The following is a 19,128-nucleotide window of genomic DNA, read 5'->3' as shown; positions in this document are numbered from 1 at the left end:
TTCCCAGGGTGCTGCCCAGCTCAGAAGGCCAGATCAGGGAAAATCTGCACTCACCAGCCGGACTGACTTCTGCTCCTCATGGCTGATGCTGCCTTCGCCCGTGGGCAGGGATGCCTTGGAGTGCTTGGTGGCAGCCTCTCTTTCCCTCTTTGCCACCTGGAAGAGCTTATCCTGGACAGCAGCATGCTCCTGTTCATACCTGTGCAGAAGAAACATGAGGAGAAACAGATGTGGATGGCATGACGGGCAGCCCATAGCCAAGACGAGATCTGCGCACTCACTTCAGCCACCAGGGAAATGCTGAAACCAGCCAGCGGCTGGTCAGGAAAGGAGAGAGTGCTGTGAAACCGCATGCCCCATCATTCCACACCCAAGCTCAGGCATCAATGACAGCTCCCCAGACAAGGGGAGACAATGACACTGAGCCAAGACAACACAGCTCAGGAACAGGAGGAGACCTGGCCAAGTAGGCAGCCCCATGCCCAGTGAGAGTCTCAGGGAGGGGCTCAATCCACGGATTGCCTCCACTTGAGAGCTTGAAGATTTGAGATGGTAGTAGTCCTCGTTTTGAACATTTAACTCTTCATTCTGAATATCTTCCTACCCTTTGACCTATTTCTGGGCATTCTGCCTAGTAAAATAATCCTATAGAGAAGAAAAAAGTTATTAGTGCTGAGATGCTCTTAACAGTATTATTTATTGTAGTGAAAAAAATGCAAGCAACCTAAATGTCCCAAAATCAAGGTCAAGCTAAAGAAAATATGGTGTGATCATATAATGATCTATGACATCACCACTAGAAAATAGTCTTTCATTTGTCTGTAGGTTGAATCTAAAAACTGAGAGCCAATAAATGCTTTTAGCAATAAAACTGCTTATAAAGCAGGTGAAACTAATGACAAATCATTATAATACTAAGTGAAAATAGCAAGATATGAAATTATCTATGACATTCAAAAAATAACCCTAAACGGGGGGTGAGGGGACTGGGTGGAGAAGAACATGAAATACTCCAAAATATTAACAGTGGTTGTCTTGAGATGATGAGTCTATGGGTGATTTTTTCACTTTGTATATTTTCTAAATCTTTGATTAGCATGCATTACTTTACCATTTTTAAAATGTTTAAAAGTACCAAAAAAGCAGGGTTCAGGTTAATAGTTGGCTTTTTTTCTCTTCTTTTTTTTTTTTGGTTTTGGGTCTCACAATGTGGTCCAGGCTGGAGTGCAGTGCTGCAATCATAACTCACTGTAAACTCCAACTTCTGGGCTCAAGCAATCCTCCCACCTCAGCCTCTTGAGCAGCTGGGACTACAGGCATGTGTTACTACCCCCCAGTTAACGTTTTTAATTTTTTTGTAGAGACAGGGTCTCACTATGTTGCCCAGACTGGGCTCAAACTCCTGACTTCAAGCAATCCTCCTGCTTTAGCCTCCTAAATTCACTGGGATTACAGGATTGAGCCGCCACACCTGGCCAGGTGAGTTATTCTTGCTAAGACCGATTAGGGAGAGTAAATCTTAGAATGTGGGTCTTAACCCATGGCTATGCAACACACTTAACATGGCTGAACTACTAGAGGGCAAACGCCCAACCATGGCCAACACTGGGCCCCCTAAGCTGACCCACTGGGTCCTCTGACCATACTGAGGGCAATTTCCTCAAGGATGCTGAAGAGGTCAATCAGTAACAACTACTGTGAGCATCCACTGAGAACTCTGTAGGCCAGGTGCTGTGCTCATGTGCATGATATATATAAACATATTTAACCATGACAAGATCCCAATTAAAGAAGTACTCTTCTTAGTCCTTCTTAGATGCAGTGATATTTCAGGTTCACATAACTAGTAAGTTGCAGGATCAAGATGCCACCCTGTGCTCCACTGGGGCCTCTGTGCCTTAACCACTTTGCTAAAACTTCTCCGGCGACAGGAAGCAGGTCCCATGACAGAGGCATGGCCAGCTCTTGGGGTCGTGGCCTGTGCTCACAAAGTTACCAACATCCTGGAGCCAGTTCATCTGGACAACCACAGTTAGCACTGGGAGGGCTCCACTTCCTCATCTCTCTAAAAACACGCGTGCATGTGCACACACATGCAGAAGTTCCAGCCACTCAACTGTTTAGTCCTAGCTTTTTTAAATGATTTTTTTTTTTTTTTTTTAGAGACAGGGTCACCAAGGCTGGAGTTCAGTGGTGCAATCACAGCTCCCTGCAGCCTCGGCTTCCTGAACCCAAGTGATTCTTCCACCTCAGCCTCCCGAGTAACTGGGACTACACAGGCACACACCACCACCCCCAGCTAATTTTTTATCTTTTAGAGACAGGGTCTTGCTATGTTGCCCAGGCTGGTCTCAAACTCCTGGCCTCAAGCAACCCTCCTGCCTTGGCCTCTCAAACTGCTGGGCATGAGGAACATTAACAATCAATTCCCCTATGCCCCTTTTGGTGTTTCTACATCTTTAAACTAGGACCAGTGATACCTATACCATAGGGTTGTCCTTCAATGCAACAGAGATTAATTATGTGAGACAAACCCTCCAGGGCTTCAGGCAAGGAGAGGGGTACCCAGTGAGGAAAGAGGCTTTTAGGCGGAGCGCAGTGCCGGGAGCAAGCAGGCTCTCGGGCTCACCTCTTGACACCCTCCTTCATCCCTGAGGGCTGCTGGCCACCACTGCTCCCCGACCTGGGCAGTGTGGATTCTGCAAAGGAAAGAGAAGAAAGGGCCTGTCAGTGGCACCCCAGGGTCCACAAAGTCACAGAGGTCACCCAGAGAGGAATGACCCCCATGAATGAATGTGCCCCTTGGAAGGCAGCATCACAGATGTGTCCCCACAAAGGAGCGTCCGCAGGGGCAGACAAGGAACACCCTTGATTCAAGCTGTCTGGAAAGCCAGATGATCCAAGCCACCTCTTATCCCGAAGGGGTCTCTGCACCAGGATGCCCACAACACTGGGTGCAGTGTTCCAAACCCATCCCTACTCTCCTGACAATTATTTGGAATCCAGGTCATCTCCTAAGCACAGGCCAGGAGTGGCGGCGGGAGGTCATTGCTTTGCTTCATGAGGACAACCTCCCGGGTAGAGGTTTTGGCATAGGGAAGGGAAGGGGTGGGGGCTCTTTAAATCTTGTTTCCCTTAGTACCCACCTGAGTCTGCACAATCCCCACTGTGGCAAATGCCCCAAATTAAACCTAATTCTACTTAACCACTATCGCCTTTAGTATTATTGGGCTCTTTTTGTTGTTACAGTAGGTCCCTTTTGATCATCACGAATTTCGGGATTTCTGAGCAAATCCAATTCACTCTCCCCACCACTTGCTGATACTGAAGGTTTTGTTACTACCCTGTCCCCAGCCTTTACCCTTCCAAAGCTCTCTGTCAGCCAAAGCTCACCACCTTTCTTGGCCTTCTCCGATGTCACACACCTCCCTCCACCACAGGGTTGTATGCACCAGCAGCCAGAACCACATAGAGCATAACATAAGAACCAGGCTGTGTGAGGCGCTCAATGAGGGTGTGCGACTCCACCCCAGACCCATCAGGGATCCTTCAGGGGGCACTTCTGAAAGCATCAGCTGTGACTGCTCCCACTTTCAAACCACCTCTCATGGGAGGAGAGCACCTCCCATGCTCCTCAGCAACACACCAGGTTCTCAACTGAGGTGAACTCAGGAGCCCGCTGCGGGGTTTCATCTCCACACCAGTGATCCCCATGCTTATTTATTTGTCTGAAGAGCTTTACTGAGGTTTAATGTCTGGTATTTTTGCTTTTTATATAATTTTCCATTTTTTAACTACAAAATAACAGGGCTGCCGATGTAGAGCATGTGGCACTCATCCTCACTGCCCTTTCTGTGTGCCCCTGCCCGCTCCCCGCTCCCTTGGAGTGCACATTGTTGAATATGTGTTTCTTCCAGTATTCATGACATGGAGATCCTGTCGTGAGTATGGCCATCTGTGCACATTTCCTACTGAGTTGTCTTTCTTAAAGATCTTTAAGAACTCGCTACATATTAAGATTACTAGGACTTTGTCAAATGTTATATTTTCCCTAACTTATCCATTCCTGTTACTTCTTTTCTAAATTGTCTAATTTCTTATATTCACATTTCCTATTTTTTTTTAATTTAAGGTTTCTTCGTTTAATATGACGTGTAGAAAATCTATCTTCTATTGTACTTTCATGGCTTCAAGCCATACATTTCAATCTTTAATTTCCTCTGACATTTTTGGGGGGTATAGTATGAGAAGAATTTAATTTTAACTTCTTTTTCTAACTCTGTTCCATCACTAAAATAAAGCAAAAACTGGTTTTAAAAGTACAAAATATCTTAAAATTAGTTAACTTTAAGACAATCCATTTATGCTGACTCTTCAACATTCAGAAACAAAACTTACATCTATCATTTAAACAGCAAAGTACTTTGTCATAATTAACTCCAAGTGACAAAAGAACCACTGTTCTTGCTTTCTAAACTGCTGGAACTTACCAAACTGAAGCAAATGCTTCTTATTTCTTCTAAAGCTGAAACTGATGTGTAGTATTATATATTATGGCAATTTTCGCTTTTATCATCACTTTCTCCCTCTTTCGAGTTAATCCAGTTTGTTAAAGTGCATTGGGTCAAGTTAGACTCCTCTTAAGCCCTTCTCATCAGTTAGTTAGAGCCAGCGTGGGGAGTAAGTGAGCCCTATTAGTAAAGGACAAGGGCTTCTTGGGGGGTTTTCGGGAATCTCACACATCCCCTACAGTGGTAGATATTCAGAAAGATCTTGGGGTGGGTCCAAATCCAGGTGCTGACTGGCTCCTGGGCAATGCTTCTAGGACCCCGAGCAGGCTGGGATGCACCCTGTTGCCAGACCTCCACTCCTGCAATCTGCCCATTCGCAGTGCCCACCCACCACCATTCCTCCTGCCTTTCACAGTCCCTCCTCTCCCGTGAGCCTGGGACAGATTCCAGTGTTGCATCACAACATGACACATAACTCATCAGTCTCCATAACCAGAGCCAGGTGTGCCATGAGAGAGGGTCCCTGCCCACCTATCACTGTGTCTTGGCACAGGGCACAGGACTTGGTTCTGGGTGGCCTTCAGTAAACACTAAGTGGGCAGGATACAGCTCTCATATTCTAAACTCTTTCAACCCAACAGGGAAGATGAGTAGAAAAGGCAACTGTAACGCAAGACCAGGCCCAAGAAGAACAATCTAGTGGGTGGTTCTCCACACGAACAGTCGGTCCTTCCGTGGTGGCATGCTGCCTCCAGCCAATCTTTTTTTTTTTTTTAATTGAGTTACGGAGTCTGATAGACAGACCCAAGTTCTCAAAAACAAGTATGTTTTGAGCAGTTGCTCCAAGGACTTTTTTATTTTGTAATATTTTAACATTTGTATGCCTTAGAACTTTTTTCCTTAAAATGTTATTTCCTTGTGTTTGCTACAAGTCGTTATTTGGGGAAAGCACAAATTTCTTCATTTGCAACACGCACAATACAGTAGGGAACAAATCAGCTTTGAGCCCGGCTTGAGCACCAGCTTCACAGTGGGCCAGGAAGAGGAACTCCTAGGACCCCTCCTAGAAGCCCAGAGGGAACCATTCCAAGGGCCAGGACAGGAGCTCTCGGCCTGAGGCTCAGGTGAGGGCTGCTGTGGTAGGCGCCTAAATCACTGACGGAATTCTCCTATACTTGGCCCCATTCACGTGAATCCACATCATTCTTTGACTTGGGAGTTAGGCTAGAGTGGCTGAAGCTGAGTCATGGCTATGCCGCCTCTGAGGAGCCTTAAAGGCAACTTCTTTCCTGAGCTGTCAACTCAGGTCCTTCTGCCTCAATTCCCACATGGAGAAAGTGACACAGAGGGAAGGTGGTCCGACCCGAATCCCGGCAGCTCTGATGACAGCACCCATCGCTCCCAGAAAGCCATGCTCTTCTGGAAAGCCCTTACCAGACAGAGCTGCTTAACGTCATCCAGAAGCCAACCTGAGCCCTGCGCGCCATCAGGTGGGCTCGGGTGAGCACCCATCACTCCTTTCACTGTCTCTCCACACTCCACAGAACTGTCACAATCCCCATACCTTTGTGAGGGGCTCTCAAGTTGCCATCTTGAAGGCCAAAGGTAGAAGATGCGGGAGCAGGGGGTGGAGAGCTGGGCTCCTTCATGCGGTTCACCACATTTTCAGACAGCTAAGGAAGCAGAAAACAGGGAAAAGAAAAAGTTATGCCACAGAAGTGCCTGGAAGCAAAGCCTCCGCTTTATTCAGGCCCCAGATTTACTGAATGCGCTGCTTCCTCAAGACCAACTCCAACAAAGCAATTCTACTAAAACTCCTCTCGTGGTGGCCCAGTGCCTACCAGGTCCATGCTGAGCCCATCCGGATTCCCAAGCCTACCAATATATGTCCCCTGCTGGCTTTGCGGCTTCACCCCCACCACTCCCCTCCACACACCCAATCCTCAGGGGAACCTGATGTCTCACTTCTCTCACCTCTTCTGAATTCGGGCATGCTCTTCCCTCTGAACCACCTCCAGCCCACCACCTCCCTCTCTGGGACATCTCCACCCATCCAAATCATATCCTTTCTTTGGAGGTATCTCAATGTCCCCTTCTCCAGGGAAGGCTGCTCCTCGACAGCATGCAAGTGAAGCACAGGTACCTCCTTCTATCACATTTCTCTTTATTCCACTTTGCAGATAACATATTTTTTTTTTACAAGTTGAAGGTTTGTGGCAAGCCTGCATCAGGCAAGTCTACTGGTGCTGTCTTTCCAACAGCATGTACTTTGTGTCTCTCAGTCATGTTTTGATAATTCTCATGATACTTGAAGCTTTTTCACTGTTATATCTGTTACAGTGATCTGTAATCAGTGACATTTCATGTTACTCTTGTAATTGTTTTGGGACACTGAGAACATTGTCCATGTAAGACGGCGAACTTAACCGATAAATGCTGTTGTGTTCTGACGGCTCCAGCAATGAGCCATTCCCCCACCCCTGTCTCTCTCCCTCTCCTTGGGCCTCTCTATCCCCTGAGACACAACAAAATTAGGCCAATTAATAACCCTGCAATGGCCTCTAAGTGTTCAAATGAAAAGTCCCATGTCTCTCACTTTAAATTAAAAACTACAAATGATTAAGCTTAGTGAGGAAGGCATGTCGAAAGCTAAGATAGGCTGAGAGCTAGGCCTGTTGCACCTAACAGTTAGCCAAGTTGTGAATGCAAAGGAAAAGTTGTTGAAAGAAGTTACATGTGCTACTCCTGTGAACACATGAATGGTAAGAAAGTGAAACGGACTCACTGCTGATATGGAAAAAGTTTTAGTGGTCTGGATAGAAGATCAAACCAGCCACCGTATTCCCTTAAGCAAAAGCCTAATCAAGCCCAAGGCTCTCTCTCTCTTCAATTCAGTCAAGGCTGAGAGAGGTGAGGAAGCTGCAGAAGAAAAGACTGAAGTGAGCCAAGGTTGGTTCATAAGACTTAAGTAAAGAAGCCGTCTCCATAACATAAAAGTGCAAGGTGAAGCAGCAAGTGCTGATGGAGAGGCTGCAGCAAGTTGTCCAGAAGATCTATGTAAGATCATTGATGAAGGTGGCAATACTAAACAGAACAGTCTTCTACTGGGAAAAGATGCCATCTAAGACTTTCATAGCTAGAGGGGAGAAATCAATGCCTGGCTTCAAAACTTCAAAGGACAGGCTGACTCTCTTGTTAGGGGGTAATGCAGTTGGTGACTTTTAATGGAAGCCAATGTTCATTTAGCATTCTGAAAACTCTAGGGCCTTTAAGAATGATATTCAATCTACTCTGCCAGTGCTCTAGAAATGGAACAACAGAGTCTAGATGACAGAACATCTGTTTACAACATGCTTTACTGAATACTTTAAGCCCACTGTTGAGACCTACTGCTCAGCAAAAAAGAATCCATTCAAAATATTACTCCTCCTTGACAATGCACCTGGTCACCCAAAAGCTCTGATGGAGATGTACAAGATGAATGTTGTTTTCATGCCTCCTAACACAGCATCCATTCTGTAGCCCATGGATCAAGGAGTAATTTTTACTTTCAAGTCTTATTATTTAAGAAATTCATTTATAAGCTTAGAGCTGCCATACATAGTGACTCCTCTGATGGACCTGGGAAAAGTAAACTGAGAACTCCGAGGAAAGGACTCACCATTCTGATGCCATTAAGAACTTTCATGATTCATGGGAAGAGGTCAAAAAATCAATATTAACAGGAGTCTAAAAGAAGTAGATTCCAACCCTCATGGATGACTCTGAGGGGTTCAAGACTTCAATGGAGAAGTCACTGCAGATGTTGTGGAAACAGCAAGAGAAGTAGAATTAGAAGTGGAGCCTGAGGATGTGACTGAATTGCTGCAATCTCAGGATCAAATTTGAACAGATGAGGAGTTGCTTCTTATGGATGAGGAAAGAAAGTGGTTTCTTGAGATGGAATCTGCTCCTGGTGAAGATGCTGTGAACACTGCTGAAACGACAACAAAGGATTTAGAATAGGATCATAGTTGATAGAGTAGCAGCAGGGTTTTAGAGAACTGACTCCGATCTTGAAAGGAGCTCCACTATGGGTTAAATGCTATCAAACAGCATTGTATGCTACAGAGAAATCTTTTGTGAAAGGAAGAGTTGATCAATGTGGCAAACTTCATTGTTGTCTTATTTTACAAAACCGCCACAGCCAACCACTATCCTGATCAGTCAGCAGCCATCAACAAGGAGGCAAGACCCCCCACCAGCAAAAAGATTATGACTCACTAAAGGCTCAGATGATCATTAGCATATTTTGCCAATAAAGTATTTCTAATTAAGGTATATACACTTTTTAGGCATAATGTTAGTGTACACTTGAGACTACAATATAGTGTAAACACAACTCTTACATACACTAGGAAACCAAAAAGTTCATGATTTGCTTTATTTTGATGTCCACTGTACTGTGGTATCTGGAGCCACGTCTGCACCATCTCCCAGGTGTGCCGATATCACCTTTTCCCTTCCTCTGAGCCCCCTGACAACACACATGTGCTTCTCAGAGAAGTACTACACCTCCCGCCTGCCTATCCTGATGGTTTTTAAATACCTTGAGGGCTAAGCCTGAATCTCACTCATCTCTGTACACCTCCAGTGCCACACATACAGTAGATAATCAAATACTGCTTGACTAATTTCACCTCAGTTCCCCTAATGAAGACTGGATAACCAAAACTCTCATTCATTTAGAGGATGTGAAATAGGCCTAAGGGTGTCATAAAACAGTTTACTGAGATGAAACAGCAAGCTGGGGATCAATCCAGGATAAAAATCCTTAAGAGTTCACTTTAGTAAATATTTATTAAGTGCCTAATATGTGCAAGGCATCATAAAACACAGCGGAGGGAAAGACATTAAAAATTACTGTAAGACAAAAGACACGATCAGCAACTCCACTTCCAGAATATCTCACTGAGAAAACTACTCCCCCATGTACACAGAGGCATGTGGAAGGACACTCACTGTGACACCGGAGGAAATAGGGAAAAAAGAAAAGGAAATCACATAAACATCCAACAGATAGAGAACTGACTGAGAAAATTTCGGCATATACATCCTATAGAATTTTATGGAACCATTAAGAAAGAACAAGGTAGAATACACATACACTTTCATGGAAAACACATGAGATACACTGCTGATTGTTTAAAAAGTCATAGAATTTTTTGTACATCTCAATTTTGCAAAAAAAAAATGCAGACATACAAATATAAATGTTGCTGAATTTGAATATATGCATATACACATATCCACAAGTGTGAATTGCATTTGGATTTCACATGCATGCACATAAGACACATATACAGATCTGCTCCAAGGAGAAATCTACAAAACTGCTTAGTAAAGTACTCAGAGGATGAGGTCCTGAAAGTGGGGACAGGAGCAGCTGGGGCAGGATTTTCACTTTTGGAACTTTTGTATCTTAATTTTTTTACCATGAACATTTCCTTAGTAACAAAAGATTGTAATAATAATAATAATAGAGTCCCTGTAGTATTTAAGATATATACAATCAAATAACTAGTTAATGACATATGACAAGAGAAGACCAAACATATCAATGGAAGTGAATACGGAGGCCATAAAGAAATCTTTATCTCTATGGTCAGTTGATTTCAACAAGGGTGCCAAGACGGTTCAGTGGGGAAAGAGCGGTCTCTTCAACCAATGATGCTGGGACAACTGGATATCCCTTGCAAAATAATATAGTTGCACACCTACCTTACACCATATACAAGAATTAATACAAAACAGATCCGAGACCTAAACATTAAGAGCTAAAACTATAAAACTCTTATTAGAAAACAGAGGGCTAAATCATTATGACCTTGGCTTTGGCAATACGTTCTTAGAGATGACACCAAAAGCATGAGCAATGAAAGAAATAAATAAATAATTGGACTTCTTGAAAATTTTAAAGTTTTGAGTACCAAATGACACCATAGGGCAACTGAAAAGACAACCCACAGAATGGGAGAAAATATGTACAAATCATATACCTGATAAGGAACTTTTATCTAAAACATATAAACACCTTCCAGAATTGAATAATAAAATGAAAAATAATCCTATTTAAAAATGGGCAAAGGATCTAAATAGAAATTTTTCCAAAGAAGATATACAAATGGTCAATAAGCACAGGAAAAGATGCTCAACATCATTAGTCTCTAGAGAAACACGGGTTTAAACCACAATAAGGTACCACATCACACCCATGAGGATGGCTGTAATTAAAAGGTCAACTTGTAAGGGTCAGCCATAATGGCTCCCATATGTAATCTTAGCATTTTGGAGGGCCGAGGCAAAAGGATCACTTGAGACCAGGAGTTTGAGACCAGCCTGGGCAACACAGTGAGGCCCTTTCTCTAAAAAAAAAAAAATTTTTTTTAATTAGCCAGGTGTGGTGCCACATGCCTGCAGTCCTAGCTTCTTGGGAGGCTGAGGCAAAAGGATTGCTTGAGCCCAGGAAGTCATGGTTACAGCGAGCTATGACTGCACCATTGCACTCCAGCCTGGACAACAGGTGAGGCTCTGTTTCTAAATAAATAAATAAATTTTTAAAGTCAAATTATAATAAGTATTTGCGAGGATATGGAGAGTTACCACTTGATATGGCAATTCCACTCATTGTACACCAAAGACAAATGAAAACATGTGTTCACATCAGCATTATCTCTAATAGCCAAAAAATGGAAAGGACCCAAATGTTCATCAACCAATGAATGGATAAGTAAAATGAAGTATATCTATACAATGGAGTATTATTCAGCTATAAAAGGGAATGAACTACTGACACATTACAACATGGAGAAACCTTGAAAGCACTACGCTAAGTGAAAGGAGTCAGACCCAAAAGGCCACACTGTGCGGCGTATTCCACAACAGGCAAATCTCTAGACACAAAAGTAGATTCGTGACTGCCTTGGGCTTGGGGAAATGCAGGGACCGGGGTGGGGGCTGATAGCTACAGGGTAAGTAGGATTTGGTGGGGAGGGTGGGGGGTGGGGGTGATGAAAATGTTCTAAAAATGATTGTGGCAGTGGTCACACATACCTGTGAATACACTAAAAACTATTAAATCACATGCCTTAAATGGATGAATTGTACAGCATGTGAATCACATCTCAATAAAGCTGTTACAAATAAAAAGGGAAAGAACACCAAAAACAAAGAGAAGCAGCCCAGACAGGAAGTCAATGAGAACAGCACAAGGAGGGATTCCAGTGGCCGGAAGCAGCCAAGAGAGGGATGGGTTCCCTAAGGCAGGCGCAGACTTGGACACAGGAGAAGCTCCATCCCATGGGCGGGACGGCAGCGATGTCTACAGAAGGCGGAAGCTTCATAGCCTAGGGCAGGGCACCGGGGAAGAGGCACAGACAGGAAGAGACCGTGCGCCTGCCGCCATAGGTTCACTTTGGAAGGCGTGGGGTGGAAGGACCTGGATGAAGCCAGCACAGAAGGAAGCTTGGAAGTCAGGCAGAGGGAGAGGTCCAACCATCCCGAGGAGACGCTGAAAGTTTGTGAGCAAGGAAACATCATCACGGCCTGCGTGGGAGGTGGGATGAAAGGCTCGTCTGGTGGCTGCCCTGACTGCAGGGAATGAACGAGAGCACAGAGTTGAAGAAAAGGAGTTTTGATCTCAAGTTCGTGGAATAATTTGCGTGAGAATGACAAAAAAAGGGAGGAAATTAAGAAAATTATTCTAAGAAGGCAGCAGATCCGTTTGATTGTAGGTAAATACAAAAATCCCGCATTGTAAAAGGGAGAAACCTTCGCAAGTTTGCCCATTTGCTCCTTTTTTGCGGCTGTAGCAACTAAGACCCTGAGTGAGTCAGTGTACGGGAGAATGAGGAGAAACATCTAAAGCCCCAAGTCCCCAGTAAGCACTTAGCCACATGCTGAGGGTGGAAACAGGACACCAGGCTGGGTGCGAGGTGACAGCAGGAGCAACATGGAACATCTTTCCCCACAGGTGGGGACCCGGAGCCAGCACTCAAGAGGGAACACTTCAGAGAACTTCCTGAAGCCAGCACTTCAGGGAACACAGGCTGAACAAAAAGATCTGGGCATCCAAATGGTGGCTGAAACTGGCTAAGAGCTCATTTTTAAATTTTCAGGAAACATGTGCTGGTTGACTTCATGACAGCAGTTTGGAATTGGCTACAATGGTATATCCACCATAGAAACTGGCCAGTGCTACAAACCAGGCCCTTTGAGGGAGGTGAAGGGCAGAGCCAGTTAGAAATTTACCAGCACACGACTGGACAGCACCCCCCATTTCAGAGTGGACCCTGTGGGAATGCACCAGGCCCCTGAGGGACTAGAAGCCCCGGTTGGGTGTCCTGAGGGAGGTCAGCAGTGAGGAATGAACCTCAGGGGTCCTGGGATCTATGTGGATGAGGATGAGGCAACCACGACACGTGTGATCTACATGACAGTGGCAGTCACAGCTGACGATGTCCTAATCCACACCATGGAAAAGGGCTGCGTGACCGGGAAGACCAGGCCCTGCCATGCAAAAGACTCTTGGCTGGGTGCAGTGGCTCACGCCTCTAATCTCAGCACTTTGGGAGGCCGAGGCAGGTGGATCACCTGAGGTCAGGAGTTCAAGACCAGCCTGGTCAACATGGTGAAACCCACGTCTCTACTAAAAATACAAAAATTAGCCGGGCGTGGTGGCGGGCACCTGTAATCCCAGCTACTCAAGAGGCTGAGGCAGGAGAATCATTTGACCCTGGGAGGTGGAGGTTGCAGTAAGCTGAGATCACGCCATTGCACTCCAGTCTGGGCAACAAGAGTGAAACTCTGTCTCAAATTAAAAAAAAAAAGAAGACTCTGATAGTGCAGCCCAGGCAAGGAGCAGAGGAAGCACCCTGTCCAGAGGCAAACAGACAAGGGAGCTGTAACCACGGCCCACTGTCCCTCTTTATGAGGCACTCACTGTGATGGCAATGCGCTAGAAGCAGTGAGCAACAGCACTGAAAGGGAGTGACACAGTCCCTCAGTTTCTGGAGCTCACATTCGGATGCCAGGTGAGAAACGATACCCAGTAAACACACTGTTTCCCATGTCCTCCCTCACCTAAGCCAGGACACCAGCAACTGTAAACCTTACCATCATTTTACATGGCCTGATGAAAGACAAAAACCCTGGTGAAATTAACATTCCTCCTGTCATACACAACATCCTATCATACACAACATCCCCACTTCAGAAATGCTTAAATGTATGCTGAAGAACCAACGGGGTGCACTAGTGATTGGTGCTATCTATGAAAGAAGAAACGGCTATCATAAAGTGATGGCACCATGCAGGGCGCGGGGGAGGGGCAAGAAGCCGCATGCACTAGGGAAGCCTGCTTAGCCGTGACATTCCTGTTAAGACGCCCGCCCAGCGATGAGATGCTCAACCACATGTACATCCTGAAACCTAGTTCCAGCAGAGGGGAGAAGCACAGTCTTTGAGAAGGACTGAGTCTGGCATGTCCGAGGGCCCCACAGAAGGCCGGCAGGCCAGAGGACAGTGAATTAAAAGAAAGGGACCAGACGATCAGGCCAGAGGGGCAGGCAAAGGCTAGACCGTATGAGCCCTGGCCAACCAGGGTAAAGCATTCACATCTGATCTGAGGGCACGAGGAGGTCACTGCGGGGGGTTCTGCACAGGTGAGTGGGAGGCTGAGATTTGCCAGCTGCAACCCCAGGGGGCAGGAATGGAACCACACGACTTGGTTTGTAAGAGGTTAATGAAAACATTGGCAAGATTCTTGTTGGCACTGAGAGAGTTGTAATTTTTTTTATGTTGCCACAAAATACAGCAAGTAATATTTTTAATCAACAAATATACATACACACACAGCAGTCATGTGAGAATAAACACCATCTGGGCAGTGGTCCCTGCACCAACAGAACCAGAGGGGAGGCCTCCGGAGCCAGATGGGGCTGCGTGCTTGATGCCACGGCCCGCTGGTCACAGTGCCATCAGAGCTGGCCAGGAGGTCCTGTGTGGTCAATGGACAGAGGACTAATATAGAGCAGTACAGGGGAGGAGGAGCTCTGCCCACCCTCCAGCTGCGTGGTGCTGCCCCAATTCTTTAGCTTCTCTGAGCTTCACTGTCCTCACCTAGGAAATGGAGCCTCCCTCAAGGCTGGCCTGGCTGCTGCGCAGCTCAGGAACTCAGTGCTTTGCAGTCAGACCAGCCCAGGTTTGAATCCCAGCTAAGCTGCATACCAGCTGTGTGACCTTGGCCAGGGGACTTCTTAGCTCTAAGTCAGTTTCCTCATCTGTTGAATGGAAAGAATTAATGGTACAGACTCTACGGTGATTTCCAGGATTAAATGAAGCAATCTACACAAAGCAGTTGGTACAATGTAAACAATTGATATTAGCTATTAAGTGAAAACTGCAAAGTGCTACACAAATATTAATTATAATCCATACCAGGCACATATTGGGTACATAAAAATACATGAGTTGATCAATAATAACAACAGTTAGCATTTGCCACAGACCATCAGCACTGTTCTAAGTGCTCTCCATGTAGCTTTGCAACCTTGAGCAAGTCTTTTCTCAGCTTGTCCATACTGTACACAAAATTAAATTGGGCACATTCTTTTTAAAGTGCCCTCCTTTCTGACATCCTGTGGCTCAAACCTGAACCTGCCCTCACCCTGGAGTAACAGGGGGACACCAAGGAGAGGGGCCTCTTCCCTGCCGCTACCCTGGCGCACTTGGCTGGCACCTCCATAAGACTCTAATGACAAAGTGAAGTCCAGGAAGAGACTCTCTCTCCTCCCCTCTCCAGCCCACAGTCCTTGCCCTACAAGCTCCGTGATGGAGGCGGAACACGTGCAGAGTAGTGAAGGCCCACAGACAGTCTGAGTCAAATGCAAGGCCGGGCCAGGGAGAGGCCCAAGCCTCAATCTAAGCCACACACACACACACACACACACACACACACACACACACGCACACACCCCTCAGCACTTCCACCTTAACAAATGCATTTGGAACCCAGATCCTACCTCCTTCCAAGGAAGAAACCAAAATCTGACCCAAACCAAAATGCCAGCCTCACCCAAAAGCAACTATGAACTTAGAGGCAAGTTCCCAAACGGCTACAGGTTTCTTTTTTTATTTTTTAGAGATAAGGCCTCCGTTTGTTGCCCAGGTGGTCTCAAACTCCTGGGCCCAAGGGATCCTCCTGCCTCAGCCTCCTGAGTAGCCAGGACTATAGGTGCATGCCACCGTATGTGTTTCTTTATTAAACCATACAGGTCTACGAGTAAGTCACATGGCCACCTTGCGACTAAAAGGTTGTAAGGAGAATGGTGCCGTCTTAAAAACCTCAAGTAGGTATTATCAACAACTGAATGAACAAGGACAGGAGTGAGCAGTGTGCAGCTGACCCAATAAAAGGTCATGATATAAGGTCATGAGGATGAGAGTCGTGATTGTAACTGAGTTGTGCCACCTTACTAACGCTACCTACCTACTGATTAACCTTCATCCAGCACTCACAGTGCACAGACCACCTCACTAATCCTCACAATGCCACACCCACCTTCTACTTGAGAAAACCAGGGTAGAGAGAGGTTAAAGAACTTGCCCAGCCCATGAAGCCGCAGGACCAAAGCCTGACTGCAGGGAAAGCCGCCTGACCCCGGCCTGCGTGCTTAACTGCTGTGCTGCTCTGCTTTGAAGGCAGCAGGCTGCCACCCCAACAGCAAAAGCAAGGGGAGATGCACCTGCTAAGCAGCACTCACTGCCTAGAATGGCCCCTAGAAGGGACGACCACCACAGAAGCTAAAGCGATAAAAAGAGGGGCCAAGATTGCTGCGGAAAGGCCAGGGAACCAACTGACTCCCAGCAGGCTCAGCCTCAAAGGGGACTGCACGCATTTCCCCGACACCCCTGTCTGGAACCAGCCCCCCTATCAACCCCACCCCTGCCAGCACCGTCCCTCCCCTTACTCTGCTTTGCTTTCTTCGCAGCACTTATGACCACCGGGCACAACAGACCCCAAGCACTTTTTTGTCTTCACTCCAACAGCACAGTGGCTCCACAGGCGCAGGGATTCCATGATGCTCCTGCTGTATCTTCAGGGCTTAGCACACCGGAGACACTCAAATGTTTGTGAACCACATGAATTAAATATTTATTAGAGGCCTGGGTCCATAACATGGCACTAGCATGATGGAGTATATAAAGATATGACATCCATGACCCTTCTACTCAAAGAGCTCACGGTCAAGCGGGGTGGAGGAGACAGATACAGAGGGAGAGAAGACAAGCCACTGAGCAGTGGATACCAGCGGCCCTACTAAGGGCCCAGGAGGTTCAACAATGGAACTCCGAGTTCCAGCTAGAAGGGAGATGGCCTGAATTGGGCCTGAAGGGATGACGGCAGAGAAGGGGTGTGAGCAGAAGGTGGCGTTCCAGAGAGAGGTGTGGCATGAGCAAAGGCACAGAAGGGAGGGAGCTCCAAGGAGCGCCACGGCTCAGTCTGGCAGGGACGTGAAAACATCAGGTGTGAGGAGTTGCTGGAGTGCCACCTGTTGAGGGCCTTGGATGGCAAACCAAGGAAGCTGGAACTGGGAGTCAGTGAAGGCTATAAGCAGGGATGTGGTCAGTCTTCTCTTTGCACAGGAAGGTCTGGCAAAGCAGGAGGAAGGACTGAAATCACGAAGGGGCTGGTAGCAGGGAAACCACCACAACAGTGCAAATCAGGAGGAGGAGCACTGAGAAGTGTGACAACTGAAGCAGTGACAGGGAGGTAATGGTTACAAAAGACACCAGGAAGTGAAACTATTTCAGACCATCTGACTGAATGCGCAGGTAAGAGGAAAAGGGAATGGACGGAATAGCGTGATCTCATTTGTACTTGCAGAAAGGAAAGAGTGCACTTGTATCCACGGCCTTGGGAAAACTCTGAAAGGATTCATGAGAAATTGTGACCAGCTGGCATTTAAAAATAAGATGCATTCCACAAGAAGAAAAACTCCTAAAGTAACAGGGATGAGGGAAAACTGATAGCAAGGCCCTGAGTATGGCTCATGGGAAAGAAGCAGGCATCATTATTGAGCCACATTATTGATCTCTGTGTGGGTGTGTCATGTTCCAAGTCCATCCATGCAGCTCTGTTCCACAGGCAAACAGGTTGCACAGGAAGCTACAAGAGGCTACCTCTCTAGAAAGATGTTAGGGAATCCCGGGCATACAAGAGCCTAGGGGCAGGCCAGGTAAGAATGTAATTTCCCCACACTCCAGAGGCAGGCAGCAAAGCTCATGGCTAGAAGAGAAGACTGCAACCCAAGAGTGATGATAAGGGTGCCTATTTAAGGCTAATGACAAAAACGACCCTGACTTGCTGTTCCTAGAGCATACTCCATATGCCAGGCTCCAGGTAAGGGCAGTCCCTGTGCAGTGATCGCCATTTTACAGATGAAGAAACTAGAGTCAGGGAGGTGGAACGTGGGAAGTGCTAGGGTAATGACTCAAATCCAAACCCTGGACACTTTACAGGGACCCCTGCACAAGAAAAGGCAGTAATGTGGAGCTGCTCTGAGGTGACAAGTAACCCTTTTCATAGAAGGGAAGACTGGGAAACAATAGAATGATTTGCAGTTCCCACTTCCTCCACCGACTGCTTTATGGAGCCCCAGGGAGATGGACGGGCAGAGCATCCGTATACCCACAAAACAGACAACCTACTTTAAAAACTAGTCGAATGTCAAGATGAAAATGAGTGTTTTTAGTCTTAAAAATGTTAACTACCTAGGCACATTTGGGAAGGCGCAATGGGGAGGCAGTTTAAGCATTATTCTTTGCATTGAAAGTTCACACAGTTCACAAAGCGAGGCATCACAGGCAGGAGCGGTGTCATCGTCCTCACTCCGAGGATGAAGAGAGTGAGCTGCAGAGAGTGACTTCCCAAAGTTATACAGTGGGTCAGCAGCTGAGACAGGCCTACGCAGCCATGCTCCATCCACTCAACGCAGTGTTTTCCTAGGGCCTGCTGGATGCTAGGCACTGGAAAACGACGAAGAGATAAAATCAGCTCAGGCCTACAGCAGACAGGCAGGGTGGGCTAGGGCAGGCCTAGCACCAGGACAGTGCCGACGCGGCCAGCTTCAGAAGGACAGGCTTCCAGGAGGCTCAGCCTGTCAGCTCCTGGTGCCAACACCCCGATGCCCGACACCCCAATCTCTGTAGAGGTGTTGCCCAACCCCGTGATCCGAAAAAGATCACCCCCTTGCCTAAGGCTGTTGCCTTGGAGATTTTGTTCCCTAGCTCTTCAGTTTTCTATGAGCTGAAATTAGATGCACCGGCTGCTCACCACAGATGTCAATCCCAGAAAGGCAGAACAAGAAGAGCCCTCGGAGACCTCCTACACCAAGCATGGCACACACAAATGCCCACAGGAGTCGGACAGGTGGTGGAAACAAATAAAACAGGCCTGATTTTAAAAAATAAAATTTATAAAGCACCATGCAAGGATACCATGGTGTAACTGTAATGAGACTGCACAGCCACCTGAAGAGTGTAGCCACCTTGCAACTCCAGCAAAGTGCTGTCACAC

The 19,128-nt window shown here is 46.5% G+C and overlaps 1 protein-coding gene across 11 annotated transcripts in view; it reads right to left on the bottom strand.

Moving 5' to 3' along the window:
• Window positions 1–19,128, bottom strand: part of CHCHD6 (coiled-coil-helix-coiled-coil-helix domain containing 6) — a 249,715-nt gene that overhangs the window by 220,660 nt on the left and 9,927 nt on the right. For 10 of the 11 annotated variants that reach the window (XM_063704132.1, XM_055381485.2, XM_055381480.2 and 7 more), the window contains 3 exons: window positions 6,076–6,184; window positions 2,630–2,699; window positions 55–199 (listed from right to left, as the gene is read on the bottom strand). In XM_063704132.1, the coding sequence (XP_063560202.1) occupies window positions 55–199; window positions 2,630–2,699; window positions 6,076–6,184 (324 nt within the window). Of the gene's footprint in view, window positions 1–54; window positions 200–2,629; window positions 2,700–6,075; window positions 6,185–8,172; window positions 8,488–19,128 lie in introns of all 11 variants that reach the window. The other variant, XM_055381483.2, reaches the window with a different exon arrangement.

Source organism: Gorilla gorilla, chromosome 2 (assembly GCF_029281585.2).
Source record: "Gorilla gorilla gorilla isolate KB3781 chromosome 2, NHGRI_mGorGor1-v2.1_pri, whole genome shotgun sequence".
In the NCBI taxonomy this organism is placed as follows: Eukaryota; Metazoa; Chordata; class Mammalia; order Primates; family Hominidae; genus Gorilla; species Gorilla gorilla.
The sequence above is the reverse complement of the archived record's forward strand: the minus strand, read 5'-3'. Positions and strand labels throughout refer to the sequence as shown.